At 59.5% G+C, this 21,875-nt stretch overlaps 2 protein-coding genes across 2 annotated transcripts; one reads left to right on the plus strand and one right to left on the minus strand.

Moving 5' to 3' along the window:
- Positions 1-583: 583 nt before the first annotated feature.
- ENH_00057070 (hypothetical protein, conserved) lies at positions 584-7,378 on the plus strand (the record flags this gene model as incomplete). The annotated part of the gene is made up of 2 exons (XM_013581674.1): positions 584-3,734; positions 5,361-7,378. The coding sequence occupies 2 exons, from the start codon at positions 584-586 to the stop codon at positions 7,376-7,378; spliced, it is 5,169 nt and encodes a 1,722-aa protein (XP_013437128.1).
- A 1,108-nt stretch (positions 7,379-8,486) lies between these two features.
- On the minus strand, positions 8,487-21,290 carry ENH_00057080 (GJ18811, related; the record flags this gene model as incomplete). The annotated part of the gene is given in 23 exon segments (XM_013581675.1): positions 8,487-8,552; positions 8,881-9,079; positions 9,128-9,576; positions 10,011-10,271; positions 10,523-10,633; positions 10,754-11,859; positions 12,125-12,525; positions 12,871-13,030; positions 13,165-13,262; positions 13,574-13,752; positions 13,949-14,299; positions 14,621-14,765; positions 15,038-15,113; positions 15,373-16,294; positions 16,592-17,254; positions 17,258-17,505; positions 18,141-18,225; positions 18,430-18,563; positions 18,888-19,074; positions 19,320-19,502; positions 19,990-20,063; positions 20,458-20,765; positions 20,971-21,290. Coding segments are annotated over 23 exon segments (6,726 nt in total).
- Between the last annotated feature and the right edge of the window lie 585 nt (positions 21,291-21,875).

A 21,875-nucleotide genomic window follows, 5' to 3' on the forward strand; every position in this document is an offset into this window, starting at 1 on the left:
AGTGCTGGGTGCTCACGCAGCAAAGAAGAGAGCCCCTGTACACGCGGAAGGCTGCTGCTGCAAGCTGCTGCAGGCGTTTTCTGCCACGCAGCACAAGATACGGGGCGGCGCTGCAGAGCAGCAGCTGGTGCGACGCAGCAGCAGCGCCGCAGCAGCGGCAGAAAGCCCCTAGGGGGCCCCTTGAGACCCTTCACACGCACTCGCAGCCATAAACGCTGCAAAAAAAGAAGCTTCAGCTTAGCGGGGCCTCACAGGGGCCCCCCATGGCAAGCTAAATGCACATTTAGCTGCTTCCATGGCCAATGCCCAGGCAAAAGAGTCTGTAGTATTGCTACTTGATAGTATTGCTACTGTTAGTAAACTTCGCAGTAGTACAGCTAGCTGCAGCTGAGCTGTGAGGCCCTGCTTGGGTGGCTTCTCAAGAATGCGGCTTGGGGGTGGCTCCGCTAGCAGCTTCCCTGTAAGGCACGCTTAGAGGCAGGAAGTGCAGCTACCTGCGTAGAACTAGCTAGCTAGCTAGCTAGCTGGCTAGCTAGCCATAGGAACGGCGACCAGGCAGCTCTTGGGGCTGCCCACGGGCCAAATGGACTCCGAGGGCCAGCAGCAGCGGGGGGGGCCCCCGCTGGGCAGCGCCAGGGGCTCCCATGAAGACATAAGAAAAGTTGTTGGTGTGCTGCACCTGCAGCAGGAAGCAGAAAGAGATTCGGAGCTGCAGGAGCTCCACGACTCACACGAACTTCCCCGCGAGGGATTCTCCCCTAGGGGCCACGAGGAAGCTGCGCCACCACCTGCACCGCCAGCAGCAGCACGAGCAGCGGCAGCAGCAGATATAGAAGCAGCAGCAGCAGCAGCAGCAGCAGAAGCAGGGCGAGAGCCAGCTAGCTTTGAGGGAGGCGCGCCTAATTTGTCCGCCTCAAAAGAACATATAAGCGAAACTGTGGGAGGCCTCTCCCCCACCACAGACAGCTCTGCCCCAAATATGTGGTGGAGGGCCCCTGCTGCTTCCGGCGAAAATGAAGAAGCCCCAACCTTAAGATCTGGGTCTTTTCACAACGCGCAGCTGCAGCAGCAGCAGCTGCAGCAGCAGCAGCTGCAGCAGCAGCAGCTGCAGCAGCAGCAGCTGCAGCAGCTGGAGCAGCAGCAACAGCAGCTGCAGCTGCAGCAGCTGGAGCAGCAGCAACAGCAGCTGCAGCTGCAGCAGTTGGAGCAGCAGCAACAGCAGCTGCAGCTGCAGCAGCAGCTGCCACTGCATCTGCAGCAGCAGCAGCAGCTGCAACTGCAACAGCAGCAGCAACTGCAACTGCAGCAGCAGCAGCAGCAGCACCTCCAGGTGCGTCAACAAACGCTGCCATCGCTGCCGCAGGAGGAACCCGACTGGGGCTCAGCAGCAGGAGAAGCAGCTGCTGCTGTTCCCGCGACGCTCACGGGCTTCCTGCGGCTAGCTAGAGATGCAGCGCCATCGCGCACAGCTGCAGAGTTCGTTGTGTGCAACTTGAGGCCCATGAGGCCATCGAGTTCGGGCAACGGCAGCAGCAGCAGCAGCAGCAGCAGCAGCAGCAGCGAAGCCAGGGACAAGACAGAGAGCCGTCTTGACCAGCCCTGTGCTGTCGTGCTGCAGTCAGCGACAATGCTGGAGGAAGATTCGCTGCTGCAGCAAACCAAAGAGCATCAGCAGCTAGCCAAGCTGCTGCGGGACACCACAGCACGAGCTACCCGCTACAGGGAGAGGCTGCTGCGTGCAGAGGAGGAGAAGCGCGAGCTGCTGCAGACCGTAAGGCAGCTGCAGCAGCAGCAGCAGCAGCTTCAGCAGGAGGTGGAGCGAACAACCCATCAGTTTAGGGCCCAACAGGAAGCCTGGGGGAGAAAAGACAGACAGCAGCAGGAGCAGCTAAGCCACCTGACCAGCAAACTTAAGACAAACACCCAGGAGCTGGGAGCCCTACGAAACTTTAGGATGCTTGAAGCTGAGGGCAGACAGCTGCAGCAGCAGCTGCAGCAGCAGCAGCAGCTGCAGCAGCAGCTGCTGCAGCAGTCGCATCTGCAGCAGCAGCAGCTGCAGCAGCAGCAGCCGTTTCAGCAGCTGCAGCCGCTACAGCAGCTGCAGCAGTCGCAACTGCAGCCGCCGCCACCGCCGCAGCAATCGGAGCAAATTCTGCAGCAGCAGCAACCGCAGCTGCAACAGCTGCAGCAGCCGCAGCAGCAGCGGCAACAGCTGCAGCAGCAGTTGTCCGCGGAGGGCGCAATGGAGAAGGCAGAAGGACACAAGAAGGCTCCCTTCCGCAACCGTTCCTACACACATGCCGTAGCCGAGCTACACCGCCAACAGCCAGCAGCAGCAGCAGCAGCAGCTGCAGCACCAACAGCAGCAGGGGCAGCAGCAACGGGCTTCCGTCCCCGCAGCAAGACTGACTATCGGGCCAGCCCGATGAGCCTTCAGGGAGAGCAGCTCTTGCCTTTTGAAAGAAACCAAGGGGCCCTAGAAAGTTCCTCAACAAGCTCCCAGGGGTCAGAAGTGAGCCCCAAACACCAGCAGCAGCTGCAGCAGCAGCAGCAGCAGCAACTGGAAATGGGAGCGCACAACCAGTGGGGAGGCGAGCCGCTGGCCTTGCAGAGCGTCAATCGCCACCGCGCCAAGACAGCACACATGTCCCAACAGTGGCTGCACCAACTGCAGCCCCGCACCACCGATCTGGCGCAGCAGCAGCAGCAGCAGCAGCAGCTGCTGCCTGCAGAAGCTGCAGAATGGGGACAAAGCAGCAAGCAGACAGCGGCAGGGCAGCTAAAAAGCAAATCCAAAAGTGTGATGCTGCGCTCTCTCCCTCAGCGCGAAGAACTGGCTGCTTCGGGCCGGGCGCTGAGAGGGCTTTTGCCGCAGCAGCAGCAGCAGCAGCCGTGGCAGCAGCAGCCCACGCAGCAACTGCAGAGAGAACTGCAGCAGGACATGCAGCAAGAGCAGCTGCTGCTGCAGCAGCAGGAGGGGGATGAGGTAGTGCAGTGGCAGGCTGAGGCACTCGAGGAGGAAGAAGAAGCCTCAAGTGAAGGGGCCGGGGCCTCCCTGTCTTCTCTGCAGCTAGACGGCGACAGCTCCGACGGGGGGCCCACAGGGGCCCCCCACTCCTCCAGGGCCCACCGCATGCAATCTTGCTTCGTCCCAGGGAGCCCCAGTTTTAGGGGGGCAGAAGCAGCAGCAGGCAGCAGCAGCAGCAAAGCTATCGGCACCCCGCGCAGCGCCACCCAGTTTCCCCAGAGCCTGGAGCGCCAGGTGCAGAACATCCGGCAGCAGCTGCTGCTAAACGACAGCTACAAGCTCGCAGGCCTCGCCCATAAGCAGAAGCAGCAGCAGCAGCAGCAGCGGCAGCAGCAGCAGCCAGAGTGCCTAGATCCAGAAGGCACAAACGCAGCTGCTGCAGAAGCAGACGAAGAGGGAGACGGAGCTGCAGCTTCTCAGAAGCAACAAGGCTCTCTACAACCAAAGCATCAGGCAGGGGGACTGCCGAGACCTAGGGCAGCCTCGACAGCAGCAACAGCAACAGCAGCAGCAGCAAAAGCAGCGCCTGGCGGCTCCCCTTCCTCGCGAATTCGGAGCCAGACAGTCTCCGTCAGCAAGTTGAGAGGAGATTGGGACCAGCCAGAAGATGCAGCAGCAGCAGCAGCAGAAACAGAGAGAACAGCCGAGAACTTGGGGACAGTTCTTGATGAAAGCAGCGAAGAAGACGGAGCTAGCGAGGGGCCGCGTCAGCAGCAGCAGCAGCAGGAGCTGCAGGAGCTGCAGCGCGAGAAGCGGCAGCAGCAGCGACAGCCACAGCAGCAGCAACGGCAGCAAGGAAGACCCAAGCGCATTTCTATCGATTGTTCCGCCAACAAAGAGGTGCCACACAGCAGCAGCAGCAGCAGCAGCAGCAGCGCAGCAGCAGCGAAAAGAGAAGAAGGAGGCCAGTGGGAGTCTACTTGGGAGAGCAGGAAAAAGAGAACTGAATCAATGAGGTCTAAAGGCCGCTCTCTGTCTTGCAGTTTTATTTTTGAAAAAGACATCAGCAACAGACTTCTTTATCTCAACCGCAGGGGGCAGACACTGCATCCCAAGAAGCTGCACCAAGTGCTGCAGCAGGACGAGCTGCAGCAGCACGTGGAGCTCCCGCCAAACGATGGTTCCTGGCCCAGTCCCCCGCCAGAGGCAGAGACAAGCCAGCCGCAGCAGCAACAGCAGCAGCAACAGCAAACGACAAAAGAGCGAAGCAAGCTGCCTGACAAAGAAGCCAACTTGGAGCAGCGCGGCGCAGCAGCAGCAGCAGGGCCAGAGGGAACAATGAAGACAAACACCCTAGGGAGCGACAAAGGCATTTGCAAAGAAGAGGAAACAGCAAAAAGCAAAACATCTAGAGAGCCTTCCTCAGCTACAGAAGGCAAACTGCAAGCCCCTCCTTCGCCAAAGCCAAAAGAGATGCAGCAGGAGCAGAGAGACGCGCACCAGCAGCAGCAGCAACAGCAACAGCAGCAGCAAACCGTGGGACCTGCGCGTGCGGTGTTGCAGCAGCAATCGCTCCAGCCAGGGGAAAACTGCTCCGAGCTGAAACAAAGTGCTGCACAGTCCTCTGCCTCCCCTCTACAGCTGCAAGGCCCTGTGCCGCTACAACAGCAGCAGCAGCAGCAGCAGCAACAATTGCTTGCGCAACAGCAAGGAGTGACCTGGGCTGCCGCCTCTCCCCAGCTAGCCAGTGGCTGCCTAGCGGCTCCCTCCCAGCTAGCCAGCGGGGCCTACCCCACTTGCCCAGTGGCTCTGCAGCCTGTTGTGGCAGTTAGCCCAAGGCCGGTGTTTTTGCTGTACGCGTCTGGCAGCCTGCAGCAGCCGCAGCCCTTGCAGCAGCCGCAGGCGGCGCCGGCTCCGCAGCAGCAGTTGCTGCTGCTGCAGCCCGAAGCTGCTGCAGACGCGCCGAGGGGCTGCCGCCACTGCAGCTGCAGCAACGGCAGCAGCTCCACCGCTTGCTGGTGTGCAGCAACACCAGGCGAAGCCTTCGAGCCAGCACCCCCCACTTCTGCAGGGGCCCCTCAGGCTGCTGAAAGCTGCGCTAACTGCGAGCAGCTAGCCTGTGGGGCCTCCAGCGAGGAGCAGCCCAGCAGCTGCAGCAGCACAGAACCCTGGTGCTTGATTTGTGAAGGCGGCGGAGACGAAGTGCTGCAGCCGAAGATGCTGCCGCCCACAGCAGCAGCAGCAAGCAGCGGCGCCGACACGCTCAAGAAGCCGGCGACACCCAGAGGGGACAACAAACCCACAGAACAAAACAACAGCAATGGCAGCAGCAGCAGCAGCAGCAGCAGCAAGCCGGCCGAAAAAGGAGCTGTGGCCGTGCCCCCTCTTTTAGGGGCCTCTGCCTCCCCACAGTGCCATTTTCCAGCCCCAGGCCGAGAACAGCTGGCCGTATCATCTCCGTCTTCCAAAAAGGTGCTGCAGCAGCAGCCAGTAAAAGACGTCGAACCAGCAGCAGCTGCTGCAGCAGCACCAACGCTAGCTCCAGCCACGCAGCAGCAGCAACAGCCAGAGACGGACTTTGCGACTCCTGCTGCAGGGGCTGTGGGCAGGCCTGAGAGGGCAGCAGAGGCTCCTTCAAAAGGCAGAAGCAGCCCTAAGACGTGGGCACCTTCTAGCTGCTTCCACTCCTCCCCTAAAGAGCCCAAGCCTATGGGACACGGCAGCACTCAGCAGCAGAAAGCAGGGGACGGGGCCAAGAATCAGAGCGCAGCGCTGCAGCAGCAGCTACAGCAGCAGCAGCAGCAGCAAACACCACCACAACAGCAACTCCAGCAACTGCAGCAAGGCCAACAACCAAAGCTGCACCACGACCATCGCCATCAACCGAAACAGCAGCAGCAGCAGCAGCAGCAGCAGCATTTACACTCGCAGCAGCCCCTTCAGCAACAGCAGCTCTTCCAGCAGCAGCAGCTTCCCCAGCAGCAGCAGCAGCAGCAGGATAAGCATCGCCGCCTACACCGGCCGTTGCGGCGAGCGTCGCCAGGCAGATTGGGAGAAGCTGTTGCAACTCAGACTTCCTGGCTGCTACCTAGTGGGGATGCACCTTTTGCAGCAGCAGGCGCGCAGGGGCCCCAGGGGCCCCCCGAGGTGCCTAGAGCTGCCACGCACTCGCAGCCTGTGCTGCACCAAGATGGAGTTGACTACCTGCCGCCTGCTGTGGGGGATTGTGCCACGCTCTCTAGCCTCAGCAGCAGCAGCAGCTGCAGCAGCATCAAGCACCCCGACCTAACTGAGCAGCTGGGCTTTCAGCAACTGCAGCTGCTGCAGCAGCAACAGAAAGCTTACCCACAGCCCCTGTGCCAGCCGCTTGCTGACTCGTTCCAGCCGTCCCCGAAGCCCCCGCGGCCTGTGCTGCGGCACCAGCTGCAGCAGCAGCAGCAGTTGCTGCTGCTGCAGCAGAGAAATGAAGGCTTGCAACTAGAGCCCACAGGCGGCTGCGCAGGCCACGTGCCAGCCCCCTCCGTCTGCAGCAGACCCGGCGACTTGCTGCAGTGCGCGACGCTGCAGCAAGCTGCCACTGCGGTGGCTGGGGTATTTCACACGGAGAGTGCTGCTGCTGAAGATAAGGCCAGCCACTTGTTGGAGGAGAAGGTCTTGAGCCTGCAGCAAAGGCAGACGCAGCTGCACCACCAGCAGCACGAGCAGCACAAGCGGCTCGTGCAGCAGCAGAGACTCTTCCAGCAGCAACAGAGGCTGCTCGTGCAGCAGCAGCTGCTGCAGCAGCAGTTGCAGCAGCAGCTGCAGCTGCAGACGCAGCGGCGACACCACCGGGGCCTGCTCAGCAGATCTCACCACAGAAGCGCCACACCCCAAGTGCAGCAGCAGCAAATAAAAGGAACCCGAATGCCTGTTCCCATTGTTGAGATGAAGGGCCAAGCGTCGGGGGGTCTTGTGTACATGCAGGTGCAGGAAGCTTCTCGATGGTATTCGCAGGGCGTGGTGCAGCAGCAGCAGCTGCAACGCCACCTGCAGCAGCAGCAGCAGAGCTCCCGCTGCACTTTGCCGCTGACGGCGAGCGCAGCAGGGGCAGCAGGCGCAGCAGCAATGGGGCCCCCAGCCACTCGAGTAGGCATGCAGCAGAGGCGTTTGTATGAAAGCTTAGCCTCCGGAGGGCCCACTCTTAACAAAGAGCCTGTGCTTTCTGACACAGCAATCCGAAAAGAAACAGCCCCCAGCCCCATCACATCAGTGATGGCCCCGCCCCCTTGCATGCTCTTGCCAATTTCAACAGCCCCTATACTCCCTGTGGCTGCCTCTGCCCCCGCGAGCTTTCGCGCAGCCTCGGGGGGCCCCGCCGGAGCTGCTATTGCGGCGCCGCGGCCCCCCTCAGCGGCCCAGCTGCCCCGGTGACTGCAGCAAGAGCGTGCTGCAGCAAGGGCTTAGTGCTGGCGGCTCCGCGGGGGACCACTAGGGACCACTGGTCACAGCGCCAGCCCTGTGGCACGCACAGGGCGCTCGGCTGGTGCGGGGGAAAAAGGCGTACAACAGGTTGCATGCAATTGCAAAGACACAGTGCACAAAGAAAGGCGAACCACATGGCCAAGCGAGATAGACACATCAATGAAAAGGTACACAAATAACACAGACACTGACACACAAGCAAAATCCCTGTAGGCTTGCGTGCCTACTGACGGGCAAACGAAGACGCATATGCAAACGGAGGACAGAAGGGAGATCCCAGGACATCCTCTTGGCCCCCTTGGCCCTCGTAGAGGCCTGAGACTCTTCACTGCTGCCTCTGATATGCTTCAAGTACCGTTTTGTGTTGCTTGTGAACTAAGAAACTGACTTGGGGACTTCTTTTGCTGCTGCGGCCCGCGCCCTTCGGGGGCAGCCAAAGCAACTTGTTTGAGAAACCCAACACTTGCAGTCCGTAGTGTCTCTAGAATGCAGTGGGACAAGCCCGAAAGCTAGCTAGCTGGCTTACTAGCTAGCTAGATTACTAGCTAGCTAGCTCCTGGCTAACCCAACAGCTACCGGCAACTTTAATGCTTCGAAATGTGGCGATGTTTGAAAGACACAACATAAAACCAGGAAACTGTCGCTGCCACAGAAAAGCCAACCCACTCAGCAAGCGCCCGAAGCTCTCTACAGGCCTGCTGCGCATGCTGTTGTTTGAATAAAAGGGGTTAAGAGGCAGCGGCGGCCACAGCTTTGGCTGGGCCCGCCATGTAGGCGCCAGCGCACAGAGTTTGCGCTGCGGCCACCAAGCCCCAAACAGCAGCCAAATGGGGCCTATTCGGGCCCTAGAATAGCGACATTTCTAAAACTGGGTGTGATATTGAGTCCACAGCAGCAGCAGCAGCAGAGCCACGGCGGCTTGAAAACACATCGCCGCGCCGCCAATGCTTGGCTACCCTCAAGCAGCCTTCAGAAGAAAACCAATGGGCCAAAGATTCACCCCTTTCATTCATATAACCCTTTATTGTCAAACTGCTTCTGTCAAGTGTCTGGCTCTTCAGCCAGCCTTTGGCTTCTCAGGGCGGCTGCGCTGAACCCCCGCGTCGCCGTAACGCCGCAGCACCTGCAAGTACACTCGACACACGCACTCTGCCTTCTTGCTGCTCCTCTAAACATGGAAAGCAAGACATACTAGATTCAAGCAGCAGTACAACTGGCCTCAATTTGACCAAAAGCGCAGCGCAAGGGGCAGCCCAACTGCTGCCCTCTCGCGTGCCTTGAGGCAATGAAGAAGCACTGTATGGCCAAATATGTACAGATGCACAAATATAAAGCCACATGGCACCAACGTAAAGCAAAAAGCCCTCAAAGCCCCCCCACCTGCGGACCCCACTAGGGCCCCGGGAGGGCTGGGGGCCCCTGACTGCCCGCAGACCTGTGCTGCTGCTTACCTCTGTCATGAGAGTGTCGAAGTCTCCGACATCAACAGAACGGCCAAGGGGTAGAAGAGGGGCAATTTCGCAGTACGGGGGAACGCGGTTGTTGTAGGGCTTTCTGCATGCGCAGTTTGAGTCGCTCATGCCTTGGGCGGCGGGGCCCCCGCTGCTGCTCTTGCTGCTGCTCGCCGTGCTGCTGCCCGCGCCCTCCTGCCTAACGCACCAAGAGCAAGATCCTACTCTGACAGCAGAGAGACAGTACCTGCATTTGCTGCATTCCCTGCAGTCCCCCGCTGCCTCTGCAGCGCCCTGGGGAGGCGCCCCCGGGGCCTCTGCAGAGAGCCTCACTTCGTGAAGCTGGTGCGACTGGGCCTCGTCCTCCTCCTGCTGGTGCACTTCTCGCCACAGCTGCGGGCGGCAGCTGGAGGCGGAGGTGGGCGCTGTTTGCTGCTGCTGCTGCTGCTGCTGCTGCTGCTGCTGACGTGCCTTCCGCTCCAAGAGGTAAAAATTCTCCCCGAAGCCGTCGCGGGCCCCCGTGCTGAAGAAAATCTCCAGGCGGTACCGCCGCTTCTCATCTTGCTGCTGCTGCTGCTGCCACTGCTGTTGGTCTTGTGCGCTGAGGGGCCCCGAAGCCGGCCTGGCCCGTCTTCTTTCCCAAACCCTGAAGACGATGTGCGAAAGGTAGTGCAGCTCGCACTGCCCCAGCAAGTCCTGCGGGCCGCAGGCACACAGAGCACAGCCCCTGTTGGGCAAAAATCTAAACCCTAAACCCTAAACTCTAAACCCTAGACACTGAGATCCGAACATCCACACACCTCCCACGCGGCTTGCAACACCCCTTTCAGCAGCCCGGGCGGCAGACAGACTGCCACTCTAAACCCCACAGTATTAAAACCATCGCCCCCGAGCGCTTAGCCCTAAACCCTAGACCGCGAAATGTAAAGAAGAAACAAAAGCAAGAGAACTGGCCTGCAGGCTGGCCCAGCTGCCTTCCAGCCTGGGTCTGAGGCAGCGGCCGCGGCTGCTTCAGGCCCGTGCTGCTGCTGCTACAGGCGTATAGAATGAAGCTAGAAATAGCAGCTACAGGGACGCGCAAATAGCCCAAGACACAAGAAAGCATGCAAATGGAAGCAAAGGCGATTTACCCGCAAGTCTCGATCCAAGATGGGCTTGAACTGCGGCTGTGCTGCATCTCCTGCAGCATTCTCCTCAGCGCTCTTGGCGTTTCCTGTGCTGCCCTCACCAGCGGCTCCAACAGCATCACCTGGTTTTGCTGCAGCTGCTGCAGCAGCAGCAGCTGCTGCTGCTGATCGAGCTGCCCCCTGGTTTATTGCTTCGGCCCGCGCTGCGTTGCAGGGGTTGCAGGCGACCGCTCTGTGGCTGAGAAGCAACACATTTAGGAGCGCCTGAAGCGGACAAGCAGCAGCAGCAGGAGCAGCAGCAATAAAGCGACTGCTGCAAAAGCAACATCAGCATGCGCAGCACTCGAATTTGAACGAGCAACAGACGCAAACCTACAGATTGATACTGCAGCAACGAAGCCCCAATGAACCCCTAGCCTTAGCAGCGAGCAACAGCAGTAACATGGGACACAGCAGCACAGGCCGCAGCAACTGCTGCAGACGCGGGAAAGGGCTGGCACTGCGGCGGGGCTTACCTCTACATGACTGGCGCTGGTGACATAAAAGCGGCTCCGGACAATCCGCCAGGGGGATCGGATCCCGAAAAGATGGGCCTCGCCTTCCTTCAGGCGGATCTCAGCAGCAACCTGCAGTAGCAGCAGCAGCAGCAGGACGAGCAACAGCCAATGGTGCTGTGGGGCTGACGTAAGGGCAGGAGTGCGCTGGCAGCTCGCATGCAGCCCCGCAATTCCAACAGCAAGTCTGACCTCGTGCTGGTGGGGATCATCATCCTCATGTTCTTCTTCCTCTTCCCCAGCTGCTGCCTCTGGCTGTTCTTGAGCTGCCTTTTGCATGCGATCTCCCGCTGTGTTTTCGGCTGATGCGCCTCTCTCCATCGCCTTGCGGGTGTCTTGGTGCTGCTGCAGCTGCTGCAGCTGGAGCTGCTGCTGCAGATGTTGCTGCAGCTGCTGCTGCAGCTGCTGCTGGTTCTCAGAGTCTTGCCGAGAAGGCAGCAGGCTGCCCTCGAATGGCGTCGAGGCAGCTGGACCCGAAGAAGCGCCTACTTGCCGCTGCTGCAGGTGCTCCTGCAGCAGCTGGTCGCTGGGCGTTGTTGGTTGTTTCTGGGGATGCTGCAGCTCTTGAGAGGGTCCTGCAGCGTCGCGACTGGCTAGCTGCTGCTGCAGCTGTTGCTGGAGCTGTTGCTGCAGCTGCTGCTGTAGCTGCTGGTGCAGGGGGGTCGTTAGGCAGCGGTTGTCTGTGGCGTCTTGCTGCAGCAGCTTGAGCTTGGTTTGTACGTGCTCAAGGTGCAGCTGCTGCATTTGCTTCTCGTGCTCTTCCCTCTTGAGTTTGAGGGCCTTATCCTTCTTGCCCCGCGGCCCCGTTTGCTGGTGTGCCCACAAGTCGTTGCTGTTGATAACAACAGCTTCAGCAGCATCCCCGGAGACGATCCCACCGACCCCACAAGCAACTCCCAGGGGCCTCAGCGCCATGTCAGTGGGGCCACTCACCCCCGCTGTGCCCCCTGGGGGAGTGCACCTGCCGCGTCCCCTGCTGCTGCCGCCGCATGCAATGGAGCTGCCGCTGCTGCGGCTGTTGCTGCGCCCGCTGCTGCCCTTCCCGCCCGCCGCAGCAGCAGCACAGTCGTGGCGGCTGCTGCTGCTCGAGCGGCCCTGCGTGCTGCTGCTGCGGGTCGCCCCACCTCCCCCAGGACTGCACCGGGAGTCGAGGCCCCGCCGCAGCTCGGGGCCCCCACTGGAGGCCCCCGGGGGGGAGCAGCTGCGCCGCTCTCTGGGGGACCCTCCTGCTGCTGCTGCTCCGGACATTATTCCACCGATACCAGCGCCGCCCCCTCTAGGAGATTGAAGCCCTTCAGCTGTGCAGCACAAATGCAGTAGCATAAAATAGAGAAATATTGATTAAAATTCTTAAATATGAGCAATTTGATACTCACCGAAAGACCCCCCCACCACACGAGGCTGTAGGGCTAATTCGGCGCAGGAGAGCTCTCGAAGACTTAGCCAGAAAATGACTCGAGCTCTGCCTCTAACTTTTATTTATTTGCACTTCTGAGGCCAGAAAATAACTCAAACTCTGTCCTTTGCTGCTTTTACTTATTTGCATTTCTCGGGGAAGCCTACCTGCTGCACGGTGCGAAGAGTTTCCTCCCGCAGTGCTGAGACAGGAGGGGCTGCAGCTGCGGCCCAAGGTGCTGCTGCTGCTGCGGGAGTTGCCGGTAACAGTTTTGCCTCTGCGGGGAACTCTGAAGGCCGGGAGATCTTCCTTTAGATGGCCTCCAGTGTCTCCATATGCTGGAGTTCGAGACCCCGTAGAAGAGCCAACAGCCGCAGGGTCAGCAGTAGGCAATTCGGCGGCCTCTGCTGCTGCTTCCAGCGCGTTCAGCTCCGCTGTCGCTTCCTCAGACGTTGCTGCTGCTGCTGCTGCTGCTGCTGCCCCCAAGGAAGTGCCCCAGTCCAAGTTGCACGAGAAGCAAGAGGGGTTGGTCGACGGCGGCTGAGACTTCTGCTGCGAGTCGTCGCTTCTGAAAAAACAGACGGAGGCCAAAAAGAATCCCAAGAGCCTGACACAAGCGCTGACCTATTATTAGGACAATTCCCTGCAGATGCTGCTCCCTGCTTGTTCAATTTTAAAGAAAAAACATCAACAGCAGATTAAAACCAGTAAGCCAAAGGCAGTCTCCCAGCGTTACCTGCCACCCCGAATGCCTGCTGGCTAGCTCGCTAGCTGGCTAGGTGGATAACTGGCTAGCTAGCTAGCTGGCTAGCTAGCTGTCTCGCGCGCTAGATGCTAAATCCGCCGCGGCGCCATTCAGCTAGCTAGCTAGATAGCTAGCCGCGCACCCCTGGGGTTGCCGCTTTGGGCTGACCTGAAGAAAGTGACGTCTCTCAAGATCTTGCGAATGAGGCGGCTGACGACGGGAACTGCGAGACGCAGCTTCTCGTCGCTGCTGTGAGCAGCAGCAAAAGCAGCAACTGCTTCCTGCAGGTCTTTGATGCGGTTGTGGATGCTTATAGCTGTCTGTACACCTGAAGAAGCACAGACCGCCGCCACCACACGCGCCGCTGTTGTCAAAAACGGCGCAGCAACAGCAGCAGCAGCAACAGCAGCAGCAGCAACAGCAGCAGCAGACACTGCCCATTTTCGACGCAGGGCAGCTCACCGTCTCGAGAGAGAAGGTAACAGTGGTGGATGAGCTCGTAGCGGATCATGTCCAAAATGTCTGACACTTTGCTGCTGTCAAACACGCCACCCTTGTACCTGTAGACAAACAAAAGTGCACAACAAAACAGTTCCAGCTGCTGCCTCCCGGCTTCTGCGCAGCTTGCCCGCAGCCCGAGGCCCTCAGTTGCAGCTCAGTGGTGTCCCTAGGTGCTACAACGCTCTATTGGGAGTCGCGCAGCGTTTCTGCTGCTGCTGCATCTCTTTCGAGGGGCAGCAGCGGCACACACACACACACGCACAGGAGCAGCAGCAGCAGCAGCAACCCGCATCTGCTGGCGCTGTTTCTCTCTTCCCCCTCTCCCGCAGTCTCTGTCTCTACGGCCCTCAAACTCCTTGTGGAGACTCACCAGTCTGCTGCAATCTTCTCCCATCTGCTTTTCATGTCGACGAGCTTTGTTGCTGCTGCTTGTTTGAGAGAAGGCGGGGCGGAGGAAATAGGCGTGGAAGAGCCCTCGGGGTCTCCCGCAGTCACTTCTTCTATCAAGGGGTCCAGCAGCTCCAGAAACGTTTTCAACAGAGACAAAATCTGACGCACACACCCACAACTCCTGCACACAACTGCCACTCGCCAGTCCTGCTGCTGCTGCTGCTGCTATTGCTGCTGCTGCTACTGCTGCTGTTGCTGTGTGCTGCTTGCTACGCAGCCCCTGCCCCCACATGCCCCAGTAGGCCTAGCTGCTGCTGTTTGCCCCAGAACGCGCTGGACTCTGCGGCGCGCTGACCTCCTTTTGCCTGTCCACAGGGGACTGCAGCCGCTGCAGGGCCTCCAGCTGCTTCGGGATGAGGGCAATGTCTGCTTCTGGGCAGTTTAGTAAGAGGCGCTCTGCGCCCCAGGGCTCTTCGGCCTCTCGGCCGTCCCGGCGAAGCGGCCCCACGTGGGCCTCGCCCTCCCCCTTTCTTGCTGCAGCGCCTGGCTCTTCCCCGCCTCCGGCAGCAGCAGCCTCCTCTGCCGGCTGCTGCTGCTGCTGCTGCTGCTCCTGCCGCCGCCGTATCAACTCCAGAACGCTCGCCTTCAACGCGTTCAGCTGCTCGTCGTTCAAGTTGAGCAGGAAATCCAGACACTGCTTCAGCACCTGTAAAGGGCGCAACCCACAAGCAGCAGAGAACCAAATAATGAACACTTGCGCGAAAACGCACTGCTGCAGCAACGGAAGCAGCTGCTGCTGTCGCAATAAAAGCAGCCGCAGCAGACGGAGGATCTGCTGCTGCAGAAGCTGCAGCCGGGTTGTCAGCAACTGGAGTCCGTGCGTGTTACAAGTATGCAGCCTAGGACTGTGTGGCAGTGTTCTGGAAACTGGGTAGCAGCAGCAGCTGCTGCTTGATAGATTCGCTGCTGCTGCTTTCGCTGCTGCTGCTGCTGCATTGCAGGGCCGCCTGTGCTGCTGCTAGCTGACCCTCTTCTCGCTGGCGCACTGCGAACCCTCGTCCAGCAACGAGTAGGCCTTGCGGTTGTGAATAACAAGGGCGACAAGAATTGGAGTCAATTCTCCTTCCAAGTCAAGAAACCCTTTGGTGAAGGCGGCGGAGGTGATCTGGCAGCTGGCAGCAAACAGGCCGCAGGCGCCCCCAGCGCACATCAAAGCCCAGCAGCAGTGCAGCAGCAGCAGCGGCAGCAGCAGCGGCTGTTGGCAAAAGTGAGTTGGATCTGTTCCAAAATTTAGCACTATTTAATCGCATTTAAATGGGGGAATCAACCAGTACAATGCCATCTATTCAAGGCTTTTTAAATTTAGAACAAGTGACAAAAAAACCAAGTGGGCAACAAACACACACACAAACACAACTCAGGCGTGCACACACAAATGGCTTACCGGCCCTCATCGCTCGTGTATATTTTGAAGTCGTGGCGGAAAGTGCTGTGCAGCCGCAGCAGCCCCGCGCTGTCCCCTGCAGCCCACATCAAAACCCTAAACCCCAAACCCTAAACCCTAGGCCCTACACCCTAGGGCTCATCAGCACAAACACGCTGCACTCAGGCTCTGCAGCAGGTCCTCGCAGCCGCTGCAGCAGCAACACCTCAGTGGTACTTGGAGCACAGCCAGACAAAGCAGGCTCGGGAAAGCTGTTCCCTAGCAGCTGTCCCGGGGCAGCAACAACTGCAGCAGCAACAACAGCAGCAGCAGCAACAGCAGCGGCACCCACAAACCTGGGTAGAGCTGATAGCGGAAGCGCTGGCCCAGGTCTTCTGCCTGCTTCCTGCCAATAGCCGTCAGCTCGCCGCCCCACTTTGCAACTACAACACAACTCTCTAGGCGAGTGCTGCTGTGGCTGCTCGAGTTGCTGCCCCAGGCCGCGCTGCTGTTGCTGCCGACAGTGCCGCTGCCACTGGACTGCTTGGCAGCAGGCGTGCTGCTGGAAGCACCCCGGCTGGCGCTCTCCTGCCACCTGGCCACAGCAGCAGCAGCAGCTGCAGCAGCAGCAGCCCCCGCAGCGACGGCGCTGGGAGGGACCACGGGACTTGAAGCAGACGAGCGCTTGTTCTTGTCCGCGAGCGAGAAGGAAGCAGCAGCAGCAGATGGAGACAGCAGACAAACAGGAGACGACGGCAGCAGCGGCACGCTGCAGGTCCGCATGACTCCAACGCTGCTGCTGCTACCACTTCCAGCCGACTCTCCTCCAGCGGCCTCGCCTTGGCGCTGCTGCTGCTGCTGCTGCTGCTCTGCTTCTTGAGCTGCCTGCACCGGCTGCTGCTGCTGCTGCTGCTGCTTAGAGGACTCCCGGGAAGGAGGAGAGCAGGAGGTAACAGACTGAGGAGGCTCTGGTTCTCTGGCCCACCTCTTTGGCTTGAGCTGTATCTTTCGGTTAATTCCGGCGAAGCCGTCGCCCTGAAGCAGCACTTTCTGCAGCTGCTTATGCAGCCTCAGTTCTGCCTTTAAAGCCTCCAGAGAGCCCAGCTTCTCTGCTGCATTGCTGCAGGGACTGCTGTGGCTGCTGCTGGTATTGCTGCTGCTGCTGCTGTCCTGCTGCTGGGACGACCCCTCTGCAGAGCTCAAACCCGACAAGTCGCATTCACCTCCTGCTGCGCCCTTCTCCTGCAGCTCCTGGCTCGCAGCAGCAACTTGCCGTCCCTGCAGCCACACAGGACCCACAGAAATTGCCCAATCTAAATTGAGGCAAAGTGTGAACATAAGCTCTATTGGAGCCACAGAGCCACCTTATCAAGCAAAAGAAACACAGCCTCAAGTAGGCTTGCCGCCAGCAGCTGCAGCAGGCGCTGCAGCAAAGGCAGCAGTTCTCGCCGCACGAGCAGCAGCCCGAGCAACAGGAGCCCAAGCCCAGAGTGGAGGTGCGAGCGAGGTCATGAGAAGCAGCAGCAAAACCCTGAGGAAGCAGCTGCAGCAGCGAGGGTTTAGCGTGTGTCGCACAAGTGTGGTGATGATGTCCGTGTTTCTCTCGAGGAGGTCTCTGAGTTCTTCGGGGCTTTTGAGTTTGATCTCCTTTTTGGAGTTTTGCTGCGTGAAGTACTGCAGCAGCAGCGGCTGCGTGGACAAAAACTTCAGCTTCTGCTTCGGCCTCCTGTCCCCGTGGCGCATCACCACCACCACTGTCCGCAGCTCCTCCTCCACCCCCTCGGCCTCTTCTTCACTTTCTAAGGCCATGCAGAGGCACCGCGGCAGTCTGGGGGGAGTAGCCCCGGCCTCTCCCTCTAGGGGTGCTGAGAGGGGCCCCGCGTGGGGGCCCCCCGGCAGCCAGAAGAGGCCCCTCAGGGCCCTTTCCCCGTGGGGGCAGCGGCGCTGCTGCTGCGCCAGGTAGTGCTCCAGGTTTTGCTGCTGCTGCCGCAGCAAAGCTGCAGTGCTCGGCACCGTCGCATGCAACGCGCCCCGCGCGCAGCGGTCCGCCAGCTTCTTCAAAAAGTAAAGACGAATAATGCTGCTGCAGTCCTCGTAGTACTTTATGTTGGACTTCACAAACGAAAAGCCGTTGACGTCGCACACAAACGGCCCCCGACTTGTCCGCAGAATGTCGAATCTGCAGCAGCAGCAGCACAACAGAGAAGCAAAGGGCACATATGCCCTGCCCTGCTGCAGCTAGGCAGGCTGCAGCGTATGCAGCGCAGCAAGAATGCTGCGCTGTCTCCGAAAAGATACAGGACGGGCATCCTTGGGTGCTGCTGCTTCTCCTGCTGCTCCTCCTGCTGCTTCTCCTGCTGCCGCTGCTGCTGCTGCTGCTGCCCGCAGCGAGACCCACCCGCAGACGACCTGCTGGAAAGCTCTGACGAGTTTGAAGGCGATGCACTTTTCTATCTCCGTGAGAATAACTGGGTACCGCACCTCCTTGCCTAACAAATAAGCCGCACACAAGTAGCTGGGGGCCCCACACATGTTTAAAGCCACAAATGCCCATGGGGGTAGCCCTTGGGGGCACTCACACCGGGACAGGGGCCCCTCAGGGGCCCTTCAAGGGGCCCCTGAGAGGGGTAGCCTGGATACTTTTTGCTACAGCAGCAGCGCATGCGCTGCAGTTTGCTGCAGCAGCAGCAAACTGCAGCAAGGAAATGGAAACTGGCACGAGACACCACAGAGGCATGCAAGAGAACAGGGGGGTGGCACACAGCAGCAGCCAGAAGCAACACAGACCAAAAAAATTGAAACGCAGAAGTTCAGAGGAATAAAGAGGAAGGAAACAGACATAAAAGAAGACAGTGCCACACATCAGAAGGAAACTGGAAATGCCCAGAAACGGACTTGGACGCAAAACGGTCGAAAATGCGAGGCAACACGATAAATATGTAACGAGAGGGGATAAGTGGCTTTGAGGGTCGAAATCTCAAGCCCTAAACCCTAAACCGGAAAGTCTAGACCCTAAGCCCTAAACCCTGCGAAGTCTGCAAAGTCCTGGTCCCCTGAACCCCAGAAACTGCTCCGGCAACAAGACAAAAGCTGCAGCAAACGGAACTTAGTGATAACCGCTCACCATCTGCTGAGCGACATACCACGCCGTCTACACTGGGGCTCTTGCGCGCTTCAGCGTGAGCAAACAGCGGGCCCACGGTGTATACCTTGAAACAAGAACAGCAGCAGCAGCAGCAGCAGCAGCAGCAGTAGCAGCAGAATCAGAAGTCCGGACAGTCGGGGCAGCGTAGACTCCCAGTGAGCGTCTTTGGCCGAGAAGGCCTTCTAAACAAAAAGATAAATAAAATAGCAACAGAAATAATTCGAACTTTATAGTGCGGCCAGAGACAGCCCTCCGCAAATAGCCCCACCTTCACATCAGTGCCAAAGGTGGGGAGAAATTCTTCGTAAAGGTAGACGCCATCCTTGCGCACTTGGTGGATATCTGGAAAGTAACTACTGCTGCTGTTTTGCTGCTTCCGGAAGAGTTTCTTGCAGCCACCGCCTGCAGCCCGCAGAGCCGCAACAGCAGCAGCCGTAGATATAGCCACAAAAAGCCAGAGCAGCAGCAGCAGCAGATTTAGTCACGAACAGCAGCAGCAGTGATCCAATAACGGAACCAAAAAGCGAGCCATCTACGCCTCAAAGAAAGTGAAACGACAGGCCAAGTTGTGCGCAAACCAGCAACCGCCACGCCAGCAGCCACAGCAGCCCCAGCAGCAGCAGCGCAGCAGCAGCAGCGCAGCAGCAGCAGCGCAGCAGCAGCAGCACCACCGCAGCCTCCGCAATAGCCACTGCGCAGCAGCAGCCCCAGGCAGTGCGGCGTTACCCGCATTCTTCGGGTAGTAGATCCAGTTGTCGTGGTTGTCGGCCTCCTGGGGCTTTTCTATGAAGGGCTTGTTAATGCGCTGGCCGTTAATGCTGAGGTAGTCGTAGCCCTCGGAGAAGACCGCGTCGCCCCTGCGCACGGCGTTGTAGTCCACCACGACGTAAGAGGGGTGCGGAATCCCGTGTTGCTGCAGCAGAGGTGCAGCAGCAGCAGCAGCAGCAGCGCGCCAACCCGCATGCAGCAGCAGACGCAGCGTCCCGACCGCCACAAAAGGGCCACGGCCACAACAGAAACAAGCGCAGCAGCAGCAACGAAGCGCTAGCTGCAGCAACAGCAGTCCTGGCACTTGTAGCAGCGGTGACAGCAGCGTTTTACGCAGCAGCAGCAGCAGCAGCAGCAGCAGCAGCAGCCGGCGCGTGGTTGCAGCCTCACTCGAAGGACTTTGTAGATGCTGATTCTGTTTCTAATGATCTGCTGCCTGGAAAGATCGTTAAGGAGAATTGGCTTGTACTTCTGGGCGTAGGCAATGGCCTTGTTGAGGGGAAAACCAGAAGAGAAAAATGCCACCAAACCATCCACGCGGGGCCATTCTTCTATGGGCGCCTCCAGAATAACCTGCAGCAGCGCAGCAGCAGCGCAGCAGCAGCAGACACATCGCCGCAGGCAGCAAATGCAGCAACAACTAGGACAGACACTAGCACACAAAAGATATTAGAAAGCAGCTAAATGCGCAGCACAAAAGCTGCTGCTGCCAGCGCAAGCTGTAGAGGCACACAAGAAGCAAAAATCCAGAAAGTGAAATGGAAATAAACGGAAAAGAATCGGGAAAGCAACAAGAAATAGAACAGAAGTCAGCAAGCAAAGAGCACCGCAGGCACAGGGGCCCCACAGCTCAGAAAGGCCCAGCGAAGCAAAGTGGAAAGAAAGGCCAGGGGCCCCAAAATGCCCACAAGGGGCCCCATCAGAGGCCCCTCAAATGGCCGCAAGCTGCAGCGGCCGGGCCAGGGTCTACAGGGACCAGCAAAGGGTACCACTGGGGGCCCCGGGGCCCCCCAGTGGTGGGGCCCCGGGGCCCCGGGGCCCCCGGGCCCCGGAAGCTGACCTTTTCGTCGAAAACAAGAACTGCAAACTCCTCGAAGTTTTCAAGACGCTCCAGGATTTCCCTCATGGGGCGGCCTGAGAGGAAAAGATAAAAGCCTGAAGCCAAAATGCCAAATTGCCAAGTGTTCTTGAGCCCCCGCCCAGCGGTGGAGGCTGCACCCCAAACCCTAAACCCTAAACCCTAAACCCTAAACCCTAAACCCTAAACCCTGGAGGTGGGCTCTCGGCGCAGGGCGTTAACAAACTGTCTGCCTCTGCTGCTGGAGCCAGCTAAAGAGGACACAGAAAATTAAAAGACAGTCTCAAACGAGCTACACTGGCTGCACTTTGCTGCCTCTAGATTGGCTGCAAACTAAAACTGGCCCTAATCGCCCTGGGGCCAAAACCCTAAACCCTTCAGCCCCAAACCCTCAGCTGGCCCGCCTGAGGGGGCGCAGCAGCAGCAGCAGCAGCAGCAGCAGCAGCTTACTGTCGGTCTTCACGCGCATTGCGCAGACCCCGATGACCATACGGGGGGTTTCCCTGGATGGAGCTCTTGCTGCTGCTGCTTCTGCTGCTGCTGCTGATGATGGCGCCGGTGCTGCTCCCGCAGACGGTACGATGTCACTGCTGCCGCTGCTGCTGCTGCTGCTGCTGCTGTGGCTGCCGTTGGCACCCTGAAGAGCAGCAGCAGCAGAGGCCCAAGGAATGTGGGGGCCCGCAGGGGGCTGCGGGGCCCTGGCCGGAAAGTCCATCCAGTTGAAGAGGCGCAGGTATCTGCCGCCGCTGCTGCTGCTGCTGCAGCAACAAGAGCAGAAGCAGCAGCGTCGCAAGGAAAGCTCAACGCAGCGATCGGTGCAACAGCAGCAACAGCAGCAGCAGCAGCAGCACTAAAGCTTCAATGACAGGCAGGAGCAGTAGCAGCGACAACAGCATTAATGCTTCACTGATAGCACGGGCAACAGCAGCAGCAGCAGCAGCAGCAGCAGCAGCAGCGGCCTGCCTGGAGTCTGAAAAGGGGCAGCCATCCCAGGCGCCTCCGCGAGTGTCCTCCAGACTTGTGCTCTGGTTGCTGTTAAGCGAAGCCCCTCTTAAACAAACTAAGGACGCTTCTTCTGCGGCCCCTCTTTTGTCCGCAGCATCTGCTGCTGCTGCTGCTGCCGCTGCTGCTTCTGCTGCTGCTGCTGCTGCTGCAGGTGCGGCTGCTGCCTGGGCATTGGCCGTGGCCTCATGCTGGCTAGCAGCGTCACTGGGGCTCCTTTCCCCGGGGCCCCCTGGCGCCGTTCCCCCAGCGGGGCCACTCTGGCCTAGGGGCGTATCCATATCGGCGCCACACCAGAAGGGCTGCTGCTGCTGCTGCTGCTGCAGGGGCTGCCAGTGATGCCGCTGCTGCTGCTGCTGCTGCGGTTGCTGCCTTCGCTACTGTTTCAGTATCTGCCTTCGCCTGCCCTCAGCGTCGTGAAGCTTTCCCTTTGTAATGCCACTGCTGCTTCCGCTATTTTGGCGGCCGCTCTTCTGCGCTGGTGCGGGGCTGCTGCTGCGGATGCGGAGATTCTAGATTCTGCTTCTTCCTCTCAAACGCCGCCTCTACTGACTTAGTGTATCAGGCAGAAGAACCAAAGGTGGACACACTGCAGCAGCAGCAGCAGCAGCGGCAGAGAAGCCGCAGCGTGGTCGATACGGCGTTCAGCACAGGGGTGCGCGGTGAGCAGCAGCATGAAGCGCCCAAAAGAAAGGTTTGCCCTGTGTGGATGCAGCAATCCTTCTTTATGAGGTTAATAGACCAAAAACACGACGGAACCTTTGTGGCTGGCGCCGCTCAGACAGGACGGGCTGGCGCGCCGGTTGCTGCTCTTGCTGGAGTGACAGCAACGGCTGAAGCCACAAGAATCCAATGTAGACGCTTCA

Source organism: Eimeria necatrix, genomic scaffold, assembly GCF_000499385.1.
Source record: "Eimeria necatrix Houghton genomic scaffold, Enh_scaff47, whole genome shotgun sequence".
NCBI classification, from domain to species: domain Eukaryota; phylum Apicomplexa; class Conoidasida; order Eucoccidiorida; family Eimeriidae; genus Eimeria; species Eimeria necatrix.